A 24,168-nucleotide genomic window follows, 5' to 3' on the forward strand; every position below is an offset into this window, starting at 1 on the left:
TCTCTCTCTCTCTCTCTCTCTCTCTCTCTCTCTCTCTCTCTCTCTCTCTCTCTCTCTCTCTCTCTCTCTCTCTCTCTCTCATTTCATTTTTTAGATTTCCTTAAATAAAGATAAAATTCCACTTTTAATTCAGTCTACAGATATTAGCAGTCTATGATGGCAAAATTTCCATTGTGTAATGAATGATTTGTTTTATATATATATATATATATATATATATATATATATATATATATATATATATATATATATATATATATATATATATATATATATATATATATATATATATATATATATATATATATATATATATATATATATATATATATATAAAAATAGACACAAAAAGTACCACTACAAAATTTCTGAAAATACCGCACTACCGCGGACCGCACTAAAATATCCTGCGGTGCTTTTTTGCGGTACTTTGAAAACTATTGAAGACGACATTTGCAGCGTGGCATGCTCACAGTTTTTTTTTTTTTTTTGTTTTTTCAGTGAATCAGAATCGGTGATTCATTCATTCTGAATTTTCAGTTATTGTTCAAAATTAAATACTAAATAGACAGACTAAAATTACTACACTGCAAGTCTTCTTTAACCCGCGCAGTGCCGGCCATTTCAACCCCGCTACCCCACTACCGCAGTATCGCACACCATGTACCACACTGGGAAAGGAAAAAATGGGACCGCACTACCGCAACCACACTACTCCGGAAAAAGTACCGCATGTGTGCGTGTGTGTGTGTCAGTTGTAGTAGACATGTGGAAGAGGCACCATGTTAAAACTTACCATATTGGTGTTCAGGTTGCCGGCTGTTACCATGGCAGCCAAAGGTACAGAGCATTGCCATTCTCCCCAATTTTCATAAATATCATAATGTGTTTCCTTAAACACTCACAAACTTTACTCACTTTGCTGTTTTCCATTACATTTACGCCTCAAAATGATACATAAGACTTTCTTGTGGTGTAAATACGTTCTTCATTTGAATAGGAACCACAATGAGGAAAATATGTCATCAGGTGGGCAAAAAAAGACACACCAAATGCACATGAGACAAAAAGTACTAAAGCTGGCATGTTCCTCCCAAAATTAGCTCATTCTTCCACATGTGTGAATAATGGAACAAGAAAAGTGGCTGTTTCTATTGAAACTAAAAGATGCTAAAAAATCAAACCAAGAATAATGGGAAAAAGTAATCTCTGGCTGCGTGTGGGGTTCCATTTCATGACATTTTATACATTGATAAATAAATTAAATTTGGTATTTTTTGTATCTACTGCTTAGGAACTGAAAGTTTTAAAATTAAGTTTTGGAATATATAATCATGCATGTTTTTGTATTGTGTTTTTTATTGATAAGGAAAAGTGATAAAGATGTTTCCTGCAGATACCTGGGCAGGCAGGAACTACTCAAAAAGTACAAGTGGCAATGTCTGGAGGCACTCTGGCTGCAGTCACTGCCATTCAGGTTGGTATAGACAGTTTGAGGAATTCTCCTCAGAAATATTCAGTGACCCGCGAAGAAGTTAAGATAATGAAAACATGCGTAACTGTGAGAAAGTGGTTGAGATTTAATAAAAAATTATATACATTATTATGAGGTAAATATAATAAGGGCATAAGAAAATGAGAAAAATAACATCCAGGTGTAAATATAATAAAAAATAGAAATGAAAATGAAGAAGAGAGCAGTCAATGTTTCTTAGTGATGATCAGACAGGAGGGAAGAGAAAGGGAGGGGATTAACTAACTAAGACTTTGATGAACTTGTTTATGGATTTTCATAGTTTTCATTAAAAGAATCCTGGAAAAGTCATGGAATTTTATTGTCTGTTAGATGTGAGAACTCTTCTTATACCATACAGCTGATGAAGTGGTGTCTGTGTCTTTTTCTAAAACAGGTGACTCAAGCTGGACGCACACAGCTTGTGAAGCCTGGCACTGTGGTGGCAGGAACAAGTGGAGTGATGGCCACTGGCAAAGCCATCACACGCACAGTCACAGACAGGGAAGTGGCAGCTCTTCTAAAGCAGCAACAACTTAATAAATCTGGACAAGTAACTCAGGTATAATAGATTAAGATTTTTTACGTTTACAGGTACCTCTCAATTTACGCAAATTTAATTTACGCGAATTTGGTGTAACAGATGTTAAAAAGCCAGTAGTATATATTTTAATTTACAAGATTTCTTCAGATTAACGCAACATGATCCAAATCATAATTCACGCCAGGGGGTTTAGTCCTCAGAGTGGTTGCCAGATTCCAAATTCTTTCCAAGTTTAAAGTTTAACCTACTGCGCCTGACCCGACCTACTGCTACTACCCCATCTTCATGGTGCTATATAAATCCATGTGCTGCTCGAATTGGCAACAGTGCACCTTAGTCATACAAAACAATGCAAATGACGGCCAGGTCGTGTCGGCGCCCGACGGAGAAGCGAGATAACAACAAGGCATGGGCAATCCTCGACCGATTTCATTTTTTTATAGCAGATATTTGATCGCCCTGTATTCTATGGTAACATATTATAAGACAGCTATGGACTACAAAGGATCATAAACGATAATAAAGGTAAGTTTGCAGTTGTTATTGGACAAGACAAAAAAAAAGAGACCCTTAAAACACCCCATAGAAGAAAAAAATCAATAAAAAATTGTACCTTTGCCGTATAACGTTCAGGCATTTTTTATGTGAAACAGGTGTGCGTTATACACTGCGAAATATGGTATCTATAAATAGAACACAGCTATGAAAACTGGTGATTAAAGTCAGTCTGACTATCTTGACAAAGCTGGCCCTTTAATGTCTTCAGCTTGACTTTTGAGTATCTATCTATTCTATATCTCCAATGCCCTGCTCCTTCATGGAAACTTCCCTCCAGGGGATGGCTGTGGCAAAAGTGTCCATCTCTCCTTGTTCTGGCACTCCTCAGCACATTCAGTCCTGCTAATTCCTGCTACTTCTAACTCTCTTGCTCCAATACTCGCTCACCCTATTGATCCACTTCACAGGTGGTCTTCCCCTGACACCCCCTCCCTCAATCCTTCCCTCATACACTCATTCTCCTTCATTCTCATCGTGTCCAAACCATCTCACTTTGGAATAGGAAAAGATATTATCATCGCTTGTTAAGATCAGTGTCATGATCAAACGGTTTTACTTTTCAGGTGCAGGTACCCTCTGCACAACTTTTGGCAGGACTCCAAGTTCAAAGTGGAGTAAGTACAGGAGGTACACCAGTTGCCACCTTAGTGAAAACTGTCAGTGCTCCAAGCACACTAGTGCACACTCCAACGTCTGTCACCCTTCCTGTGTCTGCTATAAATGTGACTCTTCCTCAGGCTAGAGTCACAGCAGCAGCCACAGTAGCCAAAGCTACCACTACCCAACAGGTATGTGTTTGTTTTTATTGTGATATGAAAATTTGTTCAGCCAAGCTGATTTTTGTTTGTATGTGTGTTACACTGAATTCAATTTTTTTGTGTTTATTTTCAAAATTGTTACAGGCAGTGCGCAACCTTCCTTTACCACAGCAACTTTTAGCCAAGCAACGTTCCTTGATGGGAGTGAAGGGCACAGTTGGACTGCAGCTGGGTGGAAAGGCAGTAGGGGGAACTGGGCTGCAGATAGTCCAGGGTAGTGGACAAAAGCAGGTATCACAAGTAACCATGCAGCAGATACAACAAGTATTAAAACAAGTACCTCAACAAACAATTCAGCACATCACACAGGTCAGTACACAATGTCATTAATAAAATTCTCAAATCACTTTCTGGTAATAGGTGTGAAATAAGTAGTTGTTTTAAAGGGTTCTAGATAATTTACTTAGTAAAAGAGGTGGAGTATATACTTAAGTAAAAGTAAAATTCATTTAGTTGTTTAGAGTAAGATTTATGGTTTCTACTATTACAGGGAAATTGGTTTGGAAGAATTGAAATTGTTCCCCATGAGGTTCAGCCTCTAGTATCATAGGTTGTGAAGAGACTTGATCGAAGTTTATAAATGGATGAAGGGCTTTAACATGGGGGATGTCAATAAAGTTCCAATGGTAAGAGAACCTGGTAGGACACGTAGTAATGGGTTTAAACTGGATAAATTCAGATTCAACAAGGACAAAAAAAAAAAAGGCAAAAATTGGTTTACCAACAGAGTGGTAGATGAGTGGAACAGGAGTGCCAGTATGATAGTCACATTCAAAAACAGATTAGATAAATTCATGGACAGTGATGTTAGTTCAGGTCAGGTTCACAGGAGCTGCCTTTTACATGCCTACCAGCCTCTTGCAGACTCCTTATGTTCTTATGTTATGTTCTTATACGTTAATTACTCAGACTTTACATTTTATGTAGGGTCTGAATAAACCATAACAATTTGTCACCCACAAACTTGGGCTGAGCTTGTTAAAAACACTTCGAACTAACTGATCTATTATCTATAAAAAACAGAGTTGGCCTTTTACTTATGATATAAGGGAAATTTTATATGTATATTTTTTCCCCAAAATATAGGGTCTATTCTTAAATGAGACTGGCCTATACAGGAGTATGTACAGTATATAAACTATGTATAAACTTGTGAAGTACGCAAGAGTTATGCACAGAAAATTAATTATTTTACCATTTTGTTGTAAAATAGCAGTTTTTTTCCTCTATGTGCACAGGGAGGAACTGTTAGTGGAACAGTGGTTGGCAAGGCTGTGGGCAGCAGTGTTGCTGGCACTAGTGTGACCTCAGCTGCCCAAGGCATTAGCACCTCTCATACCACCAAGCTGGTTCCCATGACTATTGCCTCACATCAGCAACCACCTATAAAACAAACAATTCAGGTAATAATGTTATTGATAACTTCTTAGCTACTGTTTGTGATCTCTCCTTATACACGGATGTTAGGTTCCAAATTAGACCGTGCATAAGGAAATACCGCACACATTTCAAGTACAGTCTACACTGGGTAATGGCAGAAAATTTAAGTTACCCTCTTTTACTCAAACTACCTAGTTTTTTCCATAAAATGTGCAATTGTTTTCTTCTGACACTTACCATATTTTTCGGCTTACAAGATGCACTTTTTTTCCTAAAAAATACCATGAAAAATACTTGTGCGTCTTCCAAGACGAATGTTGTATTGTGGCAGCAACGTCCAGGCTCAAAGTGAGCTTGGACGGTCACCGTATTGGCTCGACCGATAGGGACGTGGATTTGTATGTTGTCATTACATTTTGAGGTTAACTTAAGTAACTATCTAATTCAGCCTTTTATATGATATAACCTCAGTATTTACTTGTTACAAGTATTTCCAATACCATAAACCTTCCTGGAGCCAAGCCACAAGCCCAAACGTGACCCAGACGTCTGTTGTTTATTGTGTGGCTGGTAGCAGCGGGAGCCATTCCGCTCTTGATCTTGATGATGAATAAAATTTCTTTAACTATTTCATATTTTTACATACATATTTTTAAATTTTTTTAATTCACTTTTATGGAAATAAAACCACCCTTGGACAATGAAAGATGTATAATATATTTACTAACCACCAACTAATATGTCATCGCCATACGGACAAAATCGGACGAGTGATGAATGTAAACAAACCAATAGCCTACATGCCGCCATGTTTATGTCGGGGACCCACTGTTTCAGTGTGTGTATTTACCAACGGTAGTTGAAATTACCTAGCTGTACATTTGTGGTGAGTGCTCCAGCAAACTTGTGGTCAGTGCTGAGACAATAGATAGTTTTAAGAAAAGGTTACTTAAATTCATGGATATGGTGAAGCTGTTCTTGTGTGAGAATGACTTAATCTTTTCTTCTCAAAATTTCTCTCCAATATTAGGGTGCGTCTTCCAAGGTGCAGCGTCTTGTAAGCCGTAAAATACGGTAATTATGAATGAAAACAGTGTTTTGTAAATTCATTACATACCTCACTCAAAATAAAATAAACAAGTCCGGCATACATCAGATTCTGCCCCCTGATCAGTATCCACAACATCTATGGGCAGAAGGGCTTAAATATGGAATGAAATATGGTATATGTTTCCTTTATTACTGCTTCCTATTTTTGCTCTTTTTCTGTCATTTGATAGTTTTTAAGTTTATTTTAAGTTCATTTGAATGTTTGGAGGCTTCATTTGTTATGCAAATGAATAATAACCATAACATGATCATGACAATTCATTAAATATTGGTGTTATTCATTTGCTAATAACCCGTTTTCTAATTACCCAAATGCTCTTATTATGTCAGATATATTTTCAACTTCCCTGAAAAACTCCAAAAAAACATAGGGAAGAGTGTGTAGATCAAAAGTACTGTGAAAATAGCCATGGAATGTGTGTCCTAGCCCACAGCTTTACAGAAACTTGAAGTTGGGAGTCACCCAGTGGCACTGTTGGTGTAGCCCGCAAATTGTCATTCTCCTGTGCGATCCTGCTGAAAGGGGTAAACTATGGGTTTAACTTCCCTCACCTCATTCAGCATCACATTCATATTGAGCCCCTCCATAAGTGGAAGAGACCCTTAAATGGGGATATTGTCAGGGAGCTGTTGTTGTCAGTAGCCATTTTGCTGTGCTCATCTTATCAACTGTCCAGATTGGCTTGCACGGGGAGTTGCATGGCATGGCTATAAGTGAACCTAACCTGCCCATCGGCCAGTTCATATGTACAAGCGGTCTATCCACGGCGTGATATTTAAAATGGTGGCCCCATCTTAAGTGTGAGCGTTCACAAGTCACACTCATCGTAACTCGAGGACTACCCGTACTGTAAACTTATGTAAACTTCTATTTGTAAACATTTGTGGAAATTCTCTATTCACGGTGTCCATGTCCCTTAAACCCCGCAAATTTGGTGGGACAGGTGCAAGTCCGTGTACGTGTGTGTGTGTGTGTGTGTATATATATATATATATATATATATATATATATATATATATATATATATATATATATATATATATATATATATATATATATATATATATATATATATATATATATATATATATATATATATTAAGCAACATATAAAGTTTTGTACTTCTTTTGACAGGTTGTGTCTGCAGGGTCAACAGTTGTGGGTGGAGCATCAGCAATTCGAGTGAGTGCTGGAGAGCGTTCATCCTCTTCCGCCAATCTTCACTCTCTCCCAGGCAGCACAGTTAAAGTCACCAATCCAACTCTTTTGTCTGCCACACTTCAAGGTCAACCAATGTCTGTATCTGTCAGAGCACCTACACAAAGCCCTGTCAGAATACAGACATCAGCTTTGCAAACACAGCCAACAACTCAATCACAGCAGCAGGCACAGCAACAAGGTCAGCAGGGTGGTGGTGGCAATGGTGCTGGTGCTGGGCAGTGAAATGTCACATGTGAGTCGTTGAGGTCTCAACAGTAGAGAAGTAAATGCCAGATAGTTCCGATTTTTAAACTTGCATCTTCCTTTCAGGGATAAAAGAGTATTTGAGATATATTTGAAGTTGCAGTTTTACAAGAAAATTAGATATTTAATATTATACTATTGTCATACTAAATCAGAGCATTAGCCATTCAAATTTTACTCTCATTTACCTGTGCAGAGTAAAGATGCATATTATATATATATATATATATATATATATATATATATATATATATATATATATATATATATATATATATATATATATATATATATATATATATATATATATATGAACCATGATCATGACTACCTATATGTTGCATTATCAGTTATTTTGAGCAGATTAGCGAATGTCCTGTTGAATCATTATTCCTGTGACAAACTAAGATCACCTATAACCGCAAATCTCATTTGTATCATATTTAAGAATTTATTAGGTCCTGATAAATCTCTTTGAGGGGCCACCCACTAACACACTGCCAGACACACCCAAAGTGTGGGATACTACTTGCTTTCAGGTAATTCTTCAGTTCAGCAGCAGCCTTGTTGCTCTTTCCTTGCCTCATTTTTTTTCTCTTTCCTCACAAGTCCTGCATAAAACAGAGGTTGCAAATTGCAGAATATTTTGCTTCAAAGAGGAAAGAAACCATGCAGATGACATGATGTATGTGATGTGGAAGATAACACAATATATTAATTTTCTTCTAAAGATTCTTCTGGCAGTTGATCAATGTATTTGTATAAAATAATGAAAACATATCTTTATGTATATAAAAACAATATATTAACTTTTTTTTACACTTATATGACCAAACATCAGTTAAGAAAAAATGTTGAAAGATTATTCATAAGTTTGTTCATAATGTACTTGCATTGAAAAAAAAAAGATTTATGAAAGAATACCTGTATGTAAAAAAAAAAGTCATGGAAGCACCCCTACAAATGCTCTATGTTGTGATTTTTTTTCCAAACAGAATTAAATACAGACTAGGCATTATCTGACACTTACTTACAGCCTCGAGTAGTTTGTACTTCCCTGGAGATCAATGTATCAATTTTATCAAAAAGTTTTTGCAAATCCTCGATACTGAAATGTTTTTCACCATTACGTGTTGATGTTTTGCTTCTAAGGAAGAAGAGTATAGAATCTAAGGGTGATGTAACCAAGGCAGTAATTCCACCTTAAGAGCAAATGAATAACGTTAAGCTTTGCCACATAAGTACAGCTCTGAGGTGTGGCTGATACCCAAAGCTTTTTGCAAGGATATGATATTTTTTCTCAAAAAAAAAAAAAATAACTAGTAGTATCCATGTCTAATCACCACTGGTAATACATGTCTCCAATTTAGGAATATCTCAGAAAATATCTTGATATACTTGTAACCACATCTAATGTATTATTCTTAGATTTGGCATGATATGAAGGAATATTATATTTAGTGAAATTACCCCTAAAATGTGACTTGAAAACCGGTTTTACAAGCATGACAGTGATGTTAACAAACTTTTTTTTCTTATATATCATGGTGATTCATTCATCATGAATAAATTTTAACTGGAAGCATATATTTTTGTAATTATTAATGCAGTTATTTCCTGAATGAAGTCAATGCTACTGACTATTGAACTTTTTATTATTTATCAAATTATTGCATGTTATTCTAATTAGGTCATAAGAACATACTGTTACACCACATAAAAAGGAAGGAAAATTTTAAATAGATCAAGTCGGGTTTAAACTTTGCTTTTAAATCACACCCAGTGTCATTTCTGAAACAGCTTTTTAATCCAATATCTCTAAAATATAATTCATTAATGTATATGAAAATGAGTACTGCATGTGGTGAAATTATGGCCAAATGAACAAGGAAATAAGCTTTACAAATCTAAAGTTCAGTGACCTAACTATACATTGTAGGAGAGCATCACATGTTGCAGTGTTACCATTACACTTTAATTGTGGTTGTCTAAATTCTAAGATTTTATACCATTGTTTACTTTGAAATTTGAGAATTGCATTATTTTTATTTAAACTTGACTGTCTCTAGTTCCTAGATATTACTTTATCTATGGTATTTGTATATATTGTCTAAAGATAGATTTCCATTACTGCTGTATAGTTCTGAATACTTTTCTCAAGTAATTTTCCATAGAAATGTAGAATATTGGTTCTGATGAACTGTTCATAAACTTACATGCCTATGGACATTAAATTGTTAAATATTTATTTCAATTAAAGATTTTTTTCAATCCCATACACTAAAATAAGTTAATGATATTGATAACTTGAACATATGCACTACGAACATAAACAGCACATTTATCATGAAGCTGTAATGAGAGCATCCAACAAATCTTCTTGAGGTACAATCAGCACCTGGCACATGTTAAGGCTTTGAAGCTGTTGATTCATCATTTTTTTATGATTTATCAGACCAACAAGGTGTCTTGTAGTTGCTATCAAAATATTATCAAGAAAAAAGTTGAGAAGATGCAAGAGATGTGTGGGTTAGAATGCCACAAAACATATCACTGTTTGTAGGAGTTCTTTTATGCACATACAAGAATAATTTACTTTACAAACTTCTCTGGTAAAATTCCAGAAGTCTGCCTGCTTGCTGCTTGCTTGCTGCCCATCAGTGACAGCAAGCAACAGCGAAGCACAAAGCGTGTCATATTTATCATGAATGTAATCTTACCTAGCCTGACCTGATCTAACAGCTAAATCTGACCTAACCTAACTTGACTTGGACCCCACTGCTAAAATACAATAAATTGAAGTAAATCCATCTATATCCCCCAGACTTATAAGTTCTCTCTTTTTAACGACGAATATACGGTCCACCCCCTTGTACGGTATTCCCCCACATCACCCTAATGCTGAGCTTTGTCCCTACTATCCCACATGCACAGAAAGCATGGGTAGCCTACTTGGTGAACCCAGACTGATGTACGTCCCTACAAAAGTTCACCATCTTCATGTAAACACAAATCAACCACTCATGCTGAGCGTGACGAATTTAATTTTCTACAGCACGTACTTCACCGCTTCATATACTTCTCCTTCAGTGTAGTCGAGTGAGCGAGGGGTACAGAGAACACATTTCAGCGATCGCTTGCTGCTGTCAATGAACAGTCTCCAATCTTCGGGTGGTACTGTGGCACTCCAAGCTTGTGCAGAAGCTGTGCAATATCTGTACAGTACACCAAGTCCTTCTCTTCAGAGAAAAACGGAGGTACTCTTGATGTCTTGCGGTGGAAGGTGATGCGAGCACTGTCAGAGAGGAATTTTCTTTCCTTCAATCTGGATGCCAACAGATCGTGAAGTAGATTATTTAGCTCCTTTTGGGAATAAGGATGTGGAGCATCATGGTCAAGAACCACTTCTTCATTTTCTTCAACACTGGAGGTCGGAATCTTAAAATCGACACTAATATCAGGAAGTTCTCCAAAGACAGGTAGCCTACTGGAATTTCATCACAATGAGATACTTACAGGACGACATGCTGATTCAAGATCAGGATACTTAATTAAGGCTGCTTTGGTTCTTTCTGTTGATCCCAGTCAAATCAATAACGCAGAAGTAGTCGTCAGTGCCTTGGTTTGTCGGCTCCCTCCAAACCATGGGAATTCCAAATTTAAGACAACTCTTCTTGCCCTTGGTCCTACGATGCATACTTCGTGCATGTCTTGCATACCAACTGTGGCGCCCAAACTTTATCCTGGTCACCAAGTTTCATGCCATTAATAAGCATGGTAAGCACGCTTTATGAAACCTGTGACTGGATTCCTGTTAGGAACAATTATGGGATCAATTGAAGAATCGCCCCCCCAGAGTTCCCAACTGAAGAATCGCCCCCCCAACTATATCGGAAATTATATATTATATTTGGTTTATGCCATTTATTATGCATAATCTTATTTTCTATATATTGCATTATTTATAACTAATAGAATTATTGTTATGTAAATGTATACTAAATGGGTGTGAGAATACACAGCATATGTGGAGCACTTTATTTTTTGCATTTTTCACATAGGGAATTGAGTGGAAAAAATTAATACACTGATTTTCAAATGCATTGGCAAAAAATCGGTCGCACCACAAATTCCTGCAGATATGAGTGAAGAAAGTCGATGTTGTTTAAGCCAATTGATCAGAGGCAAAGGATCCTCAGTCAGCAGAGGGAGCACGACAGGCTTGAATGTGTCACGGGCCATGTCGAACAATAGACAGACTACATGAACCCAATGGTGCTAAAACTGATCACAAGTTGTATCAGGTTAACCAAAAAAATGTTAGCGTGAGGTGTGAGATGTCAGGTCCACCGTTGAGGTGTTAAGGTAAGGTCAGGTCAACTGCTGAGGTTTTGATCCCCTGATGTCAGGTCTACCGGTGATGTTTTGGCCGCCCGCTGTAGTCCTGTCATCAACTGAAGAATTGCCCCCCAACTCTACCCAACTGAAGAATCGCCCCACCAGAGCGGTCTGGGGGGCAATTGTTCAATTGATCCCAATTATGTATTCGCCGCAGATTGATGTAGCAGAATACATCGGGCTTATTTTTGCAAGATCTTAATTTAGAGGCGTTCTGGCCCCCTAGAATTGCCAGTGATTGCTAGCTGCTTTAACTAGTCTAAAACTGAGTCGACTCCTTTTGAAGCTATGAGGACTCGCACACTTTAAAATCTCTCAAGTGAAAAATCATGATGCACTGTGCCTATAGTCTACAAGACATTGATCCCAAGTGTTTATGCTAACATTTTTCAGGTGAAGTGGTGAGAAACACTCTACCATTCAGTTATTATACAAGCTAAATACTCGCACCTAGTTTAAGCTTACACTATTCTCGCATTTTTTTCTAATCTCCTTCCGCATGTATAGCTTGAACCATTTTTGTAATGGATTCCACGAAGACTAATGCTTAATATTTAAAGTACCGAACAGAATCTAGTTAGTAGAACTCATGGTAAAAAGATATTTAAAAGGCCGAAACCCGCACAGTACCAAAAGGAGCCGCTGAGGGGACGAATTCACTCTCACCAAGACTTACCAACACAAAGGGCTGTAGCTGTCTAGGACACAACTACGAGAGACAGAGAGGGGAGTTAGTACCAGAAGAAGTAATGGTGATCGAGCCGATGAAAAGCGATACAGGTCAAAAGAAGAAGAAAAAGGTTTGATTTGGTTTGGAATGCCATGTCGTATAAATTTTCTTCCAAGGTATAAATACATAATGAACAAGCTAGTAAAGTCTGTGTTCGTGATTTATTAATTGCTTTAGTGGATCAAGTGCCTAAAACTGATAGTACAGAAGTTTTTGTAGACCAAAAAACAACGAACAACATGTAGATTCAGGCTGCTGTGCAACCGAATTAAGTTTCACAATTTCATTTATCATAATACCGCATCTGTGTCAAAGATTATTGAAGAATAATGTTCTCAATAGTCATAACTTTATTTTGAATTACACTGGGATAAGCAATTTTTTTTATAGTAGACCCATTTTTCTGTACCAAATTATGCTTTCCAGATAATCTGGCATTCTTTTTCAAGGGCCAGAACGCCTCTAATTCTGGCCGAATCTATTTCATTCACCTGCAAAAGAAAAATACCAGTTAGTAAAAAATTGGCGCATGTAAACTCTTCAGAATTCGTTTATTTAAAGAAATAAGAAAGAATTTTGCCTCATATAAATAGAAAAAAAACCATACGTGTAAAAAAAAGTAAAAAACATCATGTGGTCCCTTCTCCTTTGTTGTTTTACTTGCAACAATAAACTATCAATCAATCATGTAGTGATAGATTGATTGATAGTTTATTGTTGACCAGATTGAAAAAAACAATGTGATTTTTTGGATTCAGCACATCAAAATTGTCCAAAATCAGCTAAAAAAAACTTCGACGATAAATTTGTTGTTGGCCAGTGTTATATATATATATATATATATATATATATATATATATATATATATATATATATATATATATATATATATATATATAAAAACATATATATATATATATATATATATATATATATATATATATATATATATATATATATATATATATATATATATATATATATATATATACATACATATATATATATATATATATATATATATATATATATATATATATATATATATATATAATATTTATATATATATATATATAAATGATGAGTGGCATCTGGCAGACACGCACACGCTCCCCCGGCACGAGACGGCATCCCGCCCCAGTGTTTGGTTGACCGCGACGCGAGGAGGATATACGCCATGTGTTGAGTGCACCGCGGGTTGTTTGTTCCCCACAAAACTTGAAAAAATCTCTCTCGTTCATTATGACGGGGAGTAAGAACGGCAATGAGACCGAGGCTAAGTCGCCCAGAGAAAGTGGCGAAGACAGTGAGGATGAAAGTGAAATACTGGAGGAGAGTCCGTGTGGAAGATGGTCCAAGCGGCGGCAGGAGGTAGGTGTCTGGCCCTCCCTCTGGGCGCCCTGGCGGCACCGAGGGCGTGTGGGCGTGCGGGCAGGGTGGGCGTGGTGGTGGTGGCGAGGCGTGGGGCGGGGCGGGGCGGGGCGGGGATGTTGGGGCTCCCCCGGGTGTGCGGCATGACGCATCCCAGGGGGGCCAACCTCTCCCCTCAGACGGGCCGTCACGTCTTATCCGACGCGGAAATTGCATCACAGCACGCCCTTAGTGCCGGGCCTCACGCGGGGCCGTGCCAGGAGCAGTGCACGGCCTTGTCTCGGGCTGGGGGCCGTGGCAGGCGGCTGGGCGTGCTGAGTTTACTCCTGCTGCTGTTTGTCCCCCCCCCCCCCCCCTGGCTGTAATAGGCATACCGACGAGTCTTGCCTAAATGGCCTCATGACGGCCTCCCCTGGGCCGAGCACTGCAAAGGAAGTGTCAGTGGGCGTGGTTACGGCTGCACGGTTGCCTCTGGGCCACACGTCCGCTCACGGGACAGAACATGGGGCTGGTGGGAGTCCGTGGGACCCTGGAGGCGTAAATTTTGATTGAAAAATCGGGTTAAGGACTAGCTTCTGGAAGTTTGTGGCCGCTTACATTCTTCAATGTATTGATTTAGCAAATGTTTCTTTTGGCCTAATGGCTGAAAAAAATATATATGTACGGTATATATATATATATATATATATATATATATATATATATATATATATATATATATATATATATGTATCTATATATATATATATATATATATATATATATATATATATATATATATATATATATATATATATATATATATATATGTATATATATATATATATATATATATATATATATATATATATATATATATATATATATGGTAAATCTTAGGAATAGCGGCTCCTAGCGGGTGCGCGTTGAGGGCATGGTGTAGTGGTAATTATGACATTTCTAGCATGTATGACGGGGTTTTGACAAGCGGACAGGCGTGTGTATGTCACAAGGGGTGTATTTTTCCGCGTGGGCTCTCCCCTTTCTTCACCCCGGAGCTTGCAGTCTCATCACCCATCGACTTGGAAGAAATCTTGGACAAAATCGTGAGGCCAGCGTGGAAAAATACACCCCTTTTGACATAAACACGCCTGTCCGCTTGTCAAAACCACCGCATGTTACGAAACACACGAGAAATTAATCCAGACAAGGAAAAGTTTGCTGGCGCCGGGGATCAAACCCGCGACCAGCGAGATGGGAGAGCCACTCTTTAACCAGTCGGCCAAAGAGGTACCCCACTTGCAGAGTGAGTTATGGGAGGGTCGCCCATCAGGCTTAGTCACCACATTACACGGCTCCCCATTCCTATGTAGATTAATTTCTGTGTATTGAGATTTCCCATTTTCTATAAACTTCGGAAAGCATGGGCCATCACTCTACCTGTTACCCACTTGGGGTGACACAACAGAATCACAGGAGAGGATGCCACCGCTTTGCCACCAGTGTAATACCAGAATTTACTCTTTACTAACTCCAACACGGCCACCGCGTGTAACGAAACACATGAGAAATTAATCCAGACAAGAAAAGGTTTGCTGGCGCTGGGGATCGAACCCACGACCAGTGAGACGGGAGAGCCACTCCTTAACCAGTCAGCCAAAGAGGTACCCCACTCACAGAGTGAGTTATGGGAGGCTCGCCCATCAGGCTTAGTCGCCGCACTACACACACACACACACACACACACACACACTTGGTGCATATACACGCAACTATTGCATATGCTCCCAATTTTACTTACTTATTTTACTGCCACAATCATGTGTATATGGGTCCAAGACCCATGCGAATGTACATAAATCATGTATGTTTATTTGCCTTTTTATAAAGGATTGTAGTTTCACTTATACATATTGGTGAGTGGTCAGTGCGCGGACATGGTGACCCCGAGGACATGGCTCAAGACCCACTGCAAGACGCTGACAACTTTTAGCCATTGCTGATTGGCGGAAGATTACCCACATGCAATCCAAATTTTCAGTCAACCTTGACCAGTGATTTTAGTCAAGAGGAGCACCAAGTGGCAGCATGGGCCAAGAAAATCATATATCACGACAGCCACTCAAAATAAAATTTGCCTGCACCTTAAGGAGCTAGGGCCATCCACTAGACCACCTTGATATCAGGTGTGTGCCCAGGGGGTAAGGGGTGCCGTGAGGGTTTTTTGAAAAAAATTCAAAAAAAAAAAAAAAAATTGCATTAACTTCTTCTTCTTTCTGCTGCTGCACAATTTAGCTTTTAAAATTTTTTCAATTTAGCTACTTTTTTGAATTTGTATAATAATTTGTACTTATGGAAAACAAAACAGGAGAACAAAACTAATTATATGATTTTGCTGTGTAATAATTGTACGGACACTGGAGATAACAGCTGAGGAGAGAGGGAGGAGAGGGAGGAGGGGAGGAGGACGTGACTGATATATATCTATGTATAAGGTGTTGTTACATCGATACAAAAAAAAAAAAAAAAAAAATATATATAATAAAAAAAAAACGAAGATTATAAATATTTATTTAAAGGGTGGGGTGCTTTTTGAAGGCTTGCCAAAAAGGGTGCAAAAACTAGAAAAGGTTGGGAACCACTGCACTAGACCCTTCAAGAGAGCCTACTAGTTCTAAAGACACACACACACAAAAAAATATGTAGCCTTTTAGTCCTACCTTTGTGTACTACTATTAGCTGCTAAAACACAAGTAAATCATATATACTGAGTAGTTTTCAAACATTCTTAATGCAGGCTTAGGAAAACAATTTAGGGTGAAGCTATGCTGAGCAGCTTTTGGCGAGTAAGATTAATGTCATGTATTTGCCAAGCGTCTTGGCAAATACATGACACAACACAATGTCCTGTAGTTATATTACCAGCAGTTCGATAATGTCATTAAAAGTAGTAACCTATTGCCCTCCTTAACATAACCGAAGTAAACCAGCACTGTATAATAGTGATGGCACACCTTGGGGAGGCTTTGGCTGAGTGATCAGAGTGTGGTTGTGGTATCCTGAAGGAACTGGGTTCAATTCCCACGTGCTGCTACAAGCTGACAATTTTTATTCATCACCAAATGGCTGAAGACAACCCACATGCTGCCCTAATGGACACATGTCAACCCAGACTCTAGCAAGACTCAAGATGATCAAGTGAAGCTCCAGGTGCCAGCACAAGCCAAGAAAGAATGATGCAGTTATAACTACTTGCCTGGGCCACTAACAGGTCGGGGCCGATCAACATGCCCCATCACGGAAGCTTACTGGCCCTATTGGCTCAGTGGAGAAAAAGACTGTGCAGACAGTAAACAGCCACTTCATAAAATTTACAGTTATATTCTACATCAGTATACATAAATGTAATGCAAATTACCAACATAAAAATAGCATCTGAAAAGAAGATACGTTACAGTCAGAATGTGTAAAATTTCTAGTGAGTGTCTGTTAACCCGTAAGAGGTCAACCACGTATATATACGTGAAGCCATTGTTTAATACCTGCCGTCAATTACGTATATAGACATTTGTCACTTTATCGCTTCCTATGGATTTGAAATTCTTTCTAGCCACATTAATTATGTTTCTGGAAGTGTCTAGCATATAGCGTCGTGTGGAGTGAATATGAGCCAGTTTTTTAATCTTTCATTATATTTCCTATACTAATTTGTGAAATCCAACCAAATTTGGTGGGTAGATACTTTATCTGGTGCTGCATATCCTGTAAAGAAAAAAATAAATTCTGATTAAAACTATACTAGTAGTTATTAATCCTAAAAGGTGGCTTACCTTTTCTTATGGCGTGGGGTGAATTGATCCACTTCATTTTTTTTCTTTTGAGCTTCTTGAACGTATTTTTTGGGTGTATTTTAATGTTTTTTACTTCTCTTAGTGCATAACTAACTTAGATTTAGCTTTTACAGTTGCAAAATATTTACACTGATATATAAAGACTTCTGCAGGTTCAGCTAGTTATCACTTGGTGTACTATTGAACTTCTTTTAATTGTCTGTAGGCCTCATCAACACCTTCAACATGGAAAGGTGTTGTGCCTATCATGTTTATTGGGCCAGCAAAGATATACTTCATGTCCACTTTTTCATCAGTGTTTACTCTCTTTGGCCAGTCATACCTGTTACCTGGTTTTCTTTCTAAGAAAGTAATTTTGACGCTACCCTTTCCAATGTCCAACATGTGCCCATTAATATACACTTTTCCATAATCAACACAGTAATATTTCCCTACTGCTATTTTTTTTTCCTGCAAGGTCTGATATTTTCTGCACTGAATGTAACAATACCACGTTTTTCCTCACTTGGTTCTGATTCATCTGATTCCATGTCCAATTCACTGAAGGTAGGCAAATCATCAATACCCTCCTCATCAGATGAAGCTGCCTATCAAAAGCAAACCAATATGTGTATACAACAAAAAATAACAGATAATGACAAAAAAATAGTGTGGCTTAATTTACCCCGGAGTAGGAAAATACGCCGGGGTGAATTGAGCCATTTTTAATTGCAGCTCACCTGACATTGAGCAAACATCTTTATTTCTGGATGGTTTCACTCACAAGATCAATAATTTTTCTATATACCCTGCTAGTTTCATGCAGTTGTGTTATTATTAAGTTGTTTTAAGAGAAATTAGTAAAAAAGAGCTGTTTTCGGAAACCAAATTTCTTCATATTCCAAAATGCACTTTTATTTTTTGAGACTAGAAAAAAAAAGTTTTTGCAGTAGAACAAAAATTTTACTGTGGTTGTGTAGCTATTGAATTGCACATTCAAAACATATATTAACTTTTCCCATTCAGCTTCATTTTATTGCTTTTCTTTGGTGTTGATCAATTCACCCCGGCCGCCCAGGGGAACAATTCACCTCGGTCGATGCTATCAGTAGTTTCCGACCATTTGGACACACGGGTAAGCCACCACCCCAACCCCCTCAATGGTAACTGCAATGTAACTGAAAGTATTTGGTCAGCTACCGTAGTAGTACTACATAAAAAAAAGGATAAACGCTGTGAGTGGTGGTGACACAGCGTCCACCATTTTTCTTTTTCACTCCATAGCATTCTTCATCACCCCTAAGGGATCATTTCACCGCAGGATGTAGCGTCCAGGTCACACCATATTATTTCCCAGAACATGGAAATTAAGGGACACCTGACTTTATATCCATCACCTAGACTCCTAGAGTCAACTGAAGACAGGGAGACAGGTTCAGGTCATGTCTTTTCATTCGCGGCAAAAGGTGTGTGCACAGCAAAGCTCTCCCTCCAGTGCATGACACTATAACTTACACTATGGATTGCAAAAAATTGGTGAATATACAGAATATTAAAGGGACCTTTGTGCCACTTAATAGATGGTTTATTGCCAAATAAAGACAACTTTCTCTGACTCCTTGTGTCACAATGGTGTGCTGCCATCCTGAGTTTGGATCTCTTAATAGATTCACATTGCTCACTTTAGAGGAATTTTTCAGACTTATTCAGCATTTGCCTAAAAGAAATGAAGATTAGATTTATATTGAATTTATATATTTTTCTGTGCTTAAGTGGACTTTAGCTTGCATAGAGAGAGGATCCATTTTACCCATCACTGCTGAATGAATTTTCCACATGTACCCATTTTGAAAGCCCAGTCAGACTGCACAAAATGAGTCGCAAGAAGCTGTCAGTGCTGGAAAAGTCCTGTGCCTTAACCCTATTAGAAAAAGAATCTGTGATACGTGAAGGCTCAGATCTGAATGTTTTAAGGGTAGCCATAAACGATTTTGAGCACATTGCCGCCTCATTGTCTCCAGGCATCACACTGGAGAGGAGAGTGGGCTCCAATTGATCACAGAGGACTTTACCAAGGACATACAAGCTTCTCAACTGTGAATTGATATAAGATTCATTTGTAACAGCTGCTGCACTGAAGAATAGGCACCTAGACCAAAATAAACCATGGCAAGCAAAGCCATAATACATCTACTCTGAAGCTATAAAAGAGAAAACGATTAATTTCTACCAGAAAAAAACAGCAACGGACATCTGAGCAGTGGAAGAACGTTCTGTTCAGTGATGAAAGCACCTTCACGCTGGGGAGGGAAGCCGCGAAGATTGTGTCATCCCAGGAGCGTGTTGTGGTTCGATAGTAATAGTCCGGTGGCCAAACACCATTTTTGGTGCATAATTGTTCTTTGTGGATTTTGATAGCCTAGAACCTCTACTTTTAGAATCTGTCAGGTGCAACTTCTGCATCCTTGAGCACTTTGCAAAAATGATGACTGAAGATCGGACTAGGACACCTTTTTGGGACAGTGAAAATCTGCGGTACAGCAAATCTAAATGACCGTAGATCACATAATGATAAACTTATTTAAATATTGTAACTACTAAAATAATTGTATTGATTAGCTCTATCTCCTCAAATCAAAGGCATTTTAATTTGGTCAACTGTAAGGTCATTAACCCTTTCACACACCAAAAGTTTAATAAGTTTTTTTTTCCACTGCGACATCCGCCTGGGGCTCCTTAGGGGGCCTCGCAGAATGGCCTGACCGTGCAGCGAAAATTTTTATCATGGCATTATTATGTATCGTTGGTTTTAGAAGAGATTATTCTGCCTTATGGAAGAAAAAAATTATCAAGAGATGTAAATAAATAGCGAAGTTTACCGACTCTGAAAAAAAACAATTTAAAGGGACGACAGTCACGCTCACTGGCTGCCTGCTGAGTGGCAACTAAACCACGGGCAATTATCACTTCAAATCCAACGGCACAAGAGAGTTGACAATTAGTTTATTTTATAGGTTGAGCTTGGATCTTTGACGCAAAAAAAAAAAGATAAATTGACGTGATTCTGAAAGATACTTTTTTTGGTGAATTTTTAAAGTTTTTGACGCGATTCGAGTAAAAAACTGGTGTAGATGATTCCGTTTGGATGTGAATCGCATCGTGGCGTGTGAAAGGGTTAAACATCAAACGGTCTAAAAAATTTTCAGGAAAACGTAATGCGACGAGGTAACGCTTTACCATGTACCGGCCACTGATTGATGCTAAACTCTCAGACCCAACTACGATCAAAACAGCCATGGAAAAAGCAAAAAGGCTTACCACATTGACAGGACAAACAACAATGCTGTTTACCACAGATCTCCAACTGTATCGCATTGCACTGAATGTTCAGTGGGTTTATCCCACGCTTTTTAGTGATGATTTCATCAACAGGCTTAGCGGCATGCACTTACTCATGAGTTTTGTTGGGGCTGTTGGTTTTCTCATGAGTAACAGTGGATTGGAGGATATCATGAAGGCAGCTTTTGGCAGTTTTGCTAAAATGTTGACTGGTAAGAAATATCCACAGAACACTAGGCCCCTATGTCTGGTGGTAGAGGAAATCCTTCGGGGCACACTTAGCTCAGTCAAACTTTCGGTAATTTTTGGGAACTATGAAAATTGAGAAAAATATACACGTTTGCCTGTGGCATCTTTGGGCTTTTTTTAGACTGAGGTTATTGTTGCCTCTTTAGACTTCAGTTTTAAGGGGCAGGATTGTTTGAGTGACACCTATTGAGGATTGTGACGTGTTCTGGTTAACCTAACAAAACCCCAAACAGTCGCTATAGGTCTTGACTCAGAAAATTCATATATGCTTTCTTACTAATAAGACTTTCTATACGGCAAAGTGAGGTCATTCTTTGTTGATTATACCATGAGGTGCTTTCAATCATGTGTTTGAAGATACCCTAAACTTAACCTAACCCAACCTAACAAAACCCCAAACGGTTACGGTACCACAGGTCTTGACTCAGAAAATTCACATATGCTTCCTTACTAATGTTGGTTTATACCATAAGATGCTGGCTATCATGTGTTTGAAGATACCCTAAACTTAACCTAACCTAACATAACAAACTTAAAACAATTACCTACTACGTCTTGACTCAGAAAATTCATATATGCTTCCTTACTAATGAGACTTTCTTTACAACAAAGTGAGGTCATTCTTTGTTGATTTATATCTTAAGGTTATGGAAATCATGTGTTTGAAGATACCCTAAACTTAACCTAACCTAACAAAACTCCAAACTGTTACTATAGGTCTTGACTCAGAAAATTCATACATGCTTCCTTACTAATGAGACTTTCTATACAGCAAAGTGAGGTCATTCTTTGTTGATTTATACCATGAGGTGCTTGCAATCATGTGCTTGAAAATACCCTAAACTTAACCTAACCTAACAAAACTCCAAACTGTTATTATACAGTAGTTCTTGACTCAGAAAATTCATACATGCTTCCTTACTAATGAGACTTTCTATACAGCAAAGCGAGGTCATTCTTTCTTGATGTATACCATGAGGTGCTTACAATCATGTGTTTGAAGGTACCCTAAACTTAACCTAACCCAACCTAACAAAACCCCAAATAGTTACCATAGGTCTTGACTCAGAAAATTCACATATGCTTCCTTACTAATGAGGCTTTCTATACAACAAAGTGAGATCATTCTTTGTTGAATTATATCTTAAGGTTATGGAAATCATGTGTTTGAAGATACAGGTAACTCTTGATTTACACGAGTTTGGTTTACGCTTTTTTAAAATAACGCGGGGTCCAAAATCCTTTTTTTTTTTTTTTTTTTTTTTTTTTTTTTCCCCACTTATACGCGATATTTTATGGAGTGGCCACCAAATGTCTCACGCAACTGGACTCACACGGTACCAGTACCGATACTAACGGTACCAGCTATATGGTACGGTACCGGTAACAGACGGCTCGGTACCGGTATCAAACTGCTCGGTACCGGTACCAATACTAGCCAGTCGCTCATGGTGTCCCTCATTTCTTCCTCACACGAGTGAGGCTGAGTGCCTGAGTGGATATCTCGGTGATATGGATATTCTCTCTCTCTCTCTCTCTCTCTCTCTCTCTCTCTTGCTCCACTGAATGAAGTGAATATTTATTTTTCGATAAAAACCTACCTCTTGTTTGATTTACATTGTTTTTGATTTACCCGACCTCTTCAAGGACACAGTACTCGCGTAAATCGAGAGTTACCTACCCTAAACTTAACCTAACCTAACAAAACCCCAAACATTACTATAGGATTTGACTCAGAAAAATCATATATGCCTCCTTACTAATGAGACTTTCTAAACAACAGAGAGAGGTCATTTTTTGATGATTTATATCATCAGGTGCTGGCAATCATGTGTTTCAAGATACCCTAAACTTTACCCAACCTAACAAAACCCCCAAACAGTTACTATAGGTCTTGACTCAGAAAATTCATATATGCTTCCTTACTTTCTATACAACAAGTGAGGTCAGTCTTTTTTATTAATACTATAAGGTGATAGAACACCATAAGGTGTATTTGATTATTATACATTATTCATTTAAAAAAAGTTAAGAAAATGCATAGTAACGACTCCCAGCATGCCATGCCCACACGCTGGGCATTTAAATCTCCTTGCTTGGGGCATTTAAATTTACGATAGACAAAAAATACACCACTTGATGCCTCTAAGCCAGTAGAAGTTGGGACAACTTGTAACACAATTTTATATATTTTTTATTATTGTCATTATATATATATGTATATATATATATATATATATATATATATATATATATATATATATATATATATATATATATATATATATATATATATATATATATATATATTTGACAGCAAACTCTCCCCATAATCCTCCTTTCCAAGTCACTATTTAGTGTCCATGTCTCACAGCCATAGAGTAAGAGAGGGAACACAAGTGGCTTAGAGATTCGGATCTTTGTCAGTCTGCACAAAACTCGACAATGCCATATACAATGTACTCATGCTGAGCAAGCCCAAAACGCCATGGGCCAAGCCAATCCGCCGTAAAACTTCCTGACACAAGGCCCACCGTTTCTCTGAACTGTTACCAAGGTATGTGAAATTTTCTGAGATATCAGTGGCTTCACCACACATGAACAGACTGTACTGTTTTTCCTAGCAAGCCTCCCAACACTTGGTCTTGGCCCAGGAGTCCTGGAGTCCCAAGAGCTTCCCCTCCTCATTCAGTGCCTCAAGAGCCCTCAGCAGAATATCCAGCAACTCTGCAAGGATTACTGCATCATCAGCAAAAACAAGATCAGTGACCTTGGTATAGCCAACGGATGCTTCACAACGACTCTGATCCTCAACTCTGCCTAGTTCAAGTCCATACAAATGTTGAAAAGCGACGGGGCAAGAACACAGCCCTGCCTCACTCC

At 38.1% G+C, this 24,168-nt stretch overlaps 2 protein-coding genes across 2 annotated transcripts in view; both read left to right on the plus strand.

Annotated features, from left to right (window-relative positions):
• LOC127001592 (helicase domino-like) overlaps positions 1-9,637 on the plus strand; it is a 52,860-nt gene extending 43,223 nt beyond the window's left edge. Inside the window, exons 28-33 of the mRNA XM_050866387.1 lie at positions 1,397-1,477; positions 1,911-2,075; positions 3,179-3,403; positions 3,518-3,742; positions 4,672-4,836; positions 7,060-9,637. Coding sequence (XP_050722344.1) covers positions 1,397-1,477; positions 1,911-2,075; positions 3,179-3,403; positions 3,518-3,742; positions 4,672-4,836; positions 7,060-7,368 — 1,170 coding nt within the window. The 3' untranslated portion in view covers positions 7,369-9,637. The remainder of the gene's footprint in view (positions 1-1,396; positions 1,478-1,910; positions 2,076-3,178; positions 3,404-3,517; positions 3,743-4,671; positions 4,837-7,059) is intronic.
• A 4,005-nt stretch (positions 9,638-13,642) lies between these two features.
• The window catches only part of LOC127001593 (nuclear receptor-binding protein homolog), a 56,227-nt gene continuing 45,701 nt past the window's right edge, over positions 13,643-24,168 (plus strand). The window contains exon 1 of the mRNA XM_050866388.1: positions 13,643-13,888. Within this exon, the coding sequence (XP_050722345.1) occupies positions 13,760-13,888 (129 nt within the window). The 5' untranslated portion in view covers positions 13,643-13,759. The remainder of the gene's footprint in view (positions 13,889-24,168) is intronic.

The sequence above is a fragment of the Eriocheir sinensis genome, chromosome 21 (genome assembly GCF_024679095.1).
Source record: "Eriocheir sinensis breed Jianghai 21 chromosome 21, ASM2467909v1, whole genome shotgun sequence".
NCBI lineage: Eukaryota > Metazoa > Arthropoda > Malacostraca > Decapoda > Varunidae > Eriocheir > Eriocheir sinensis.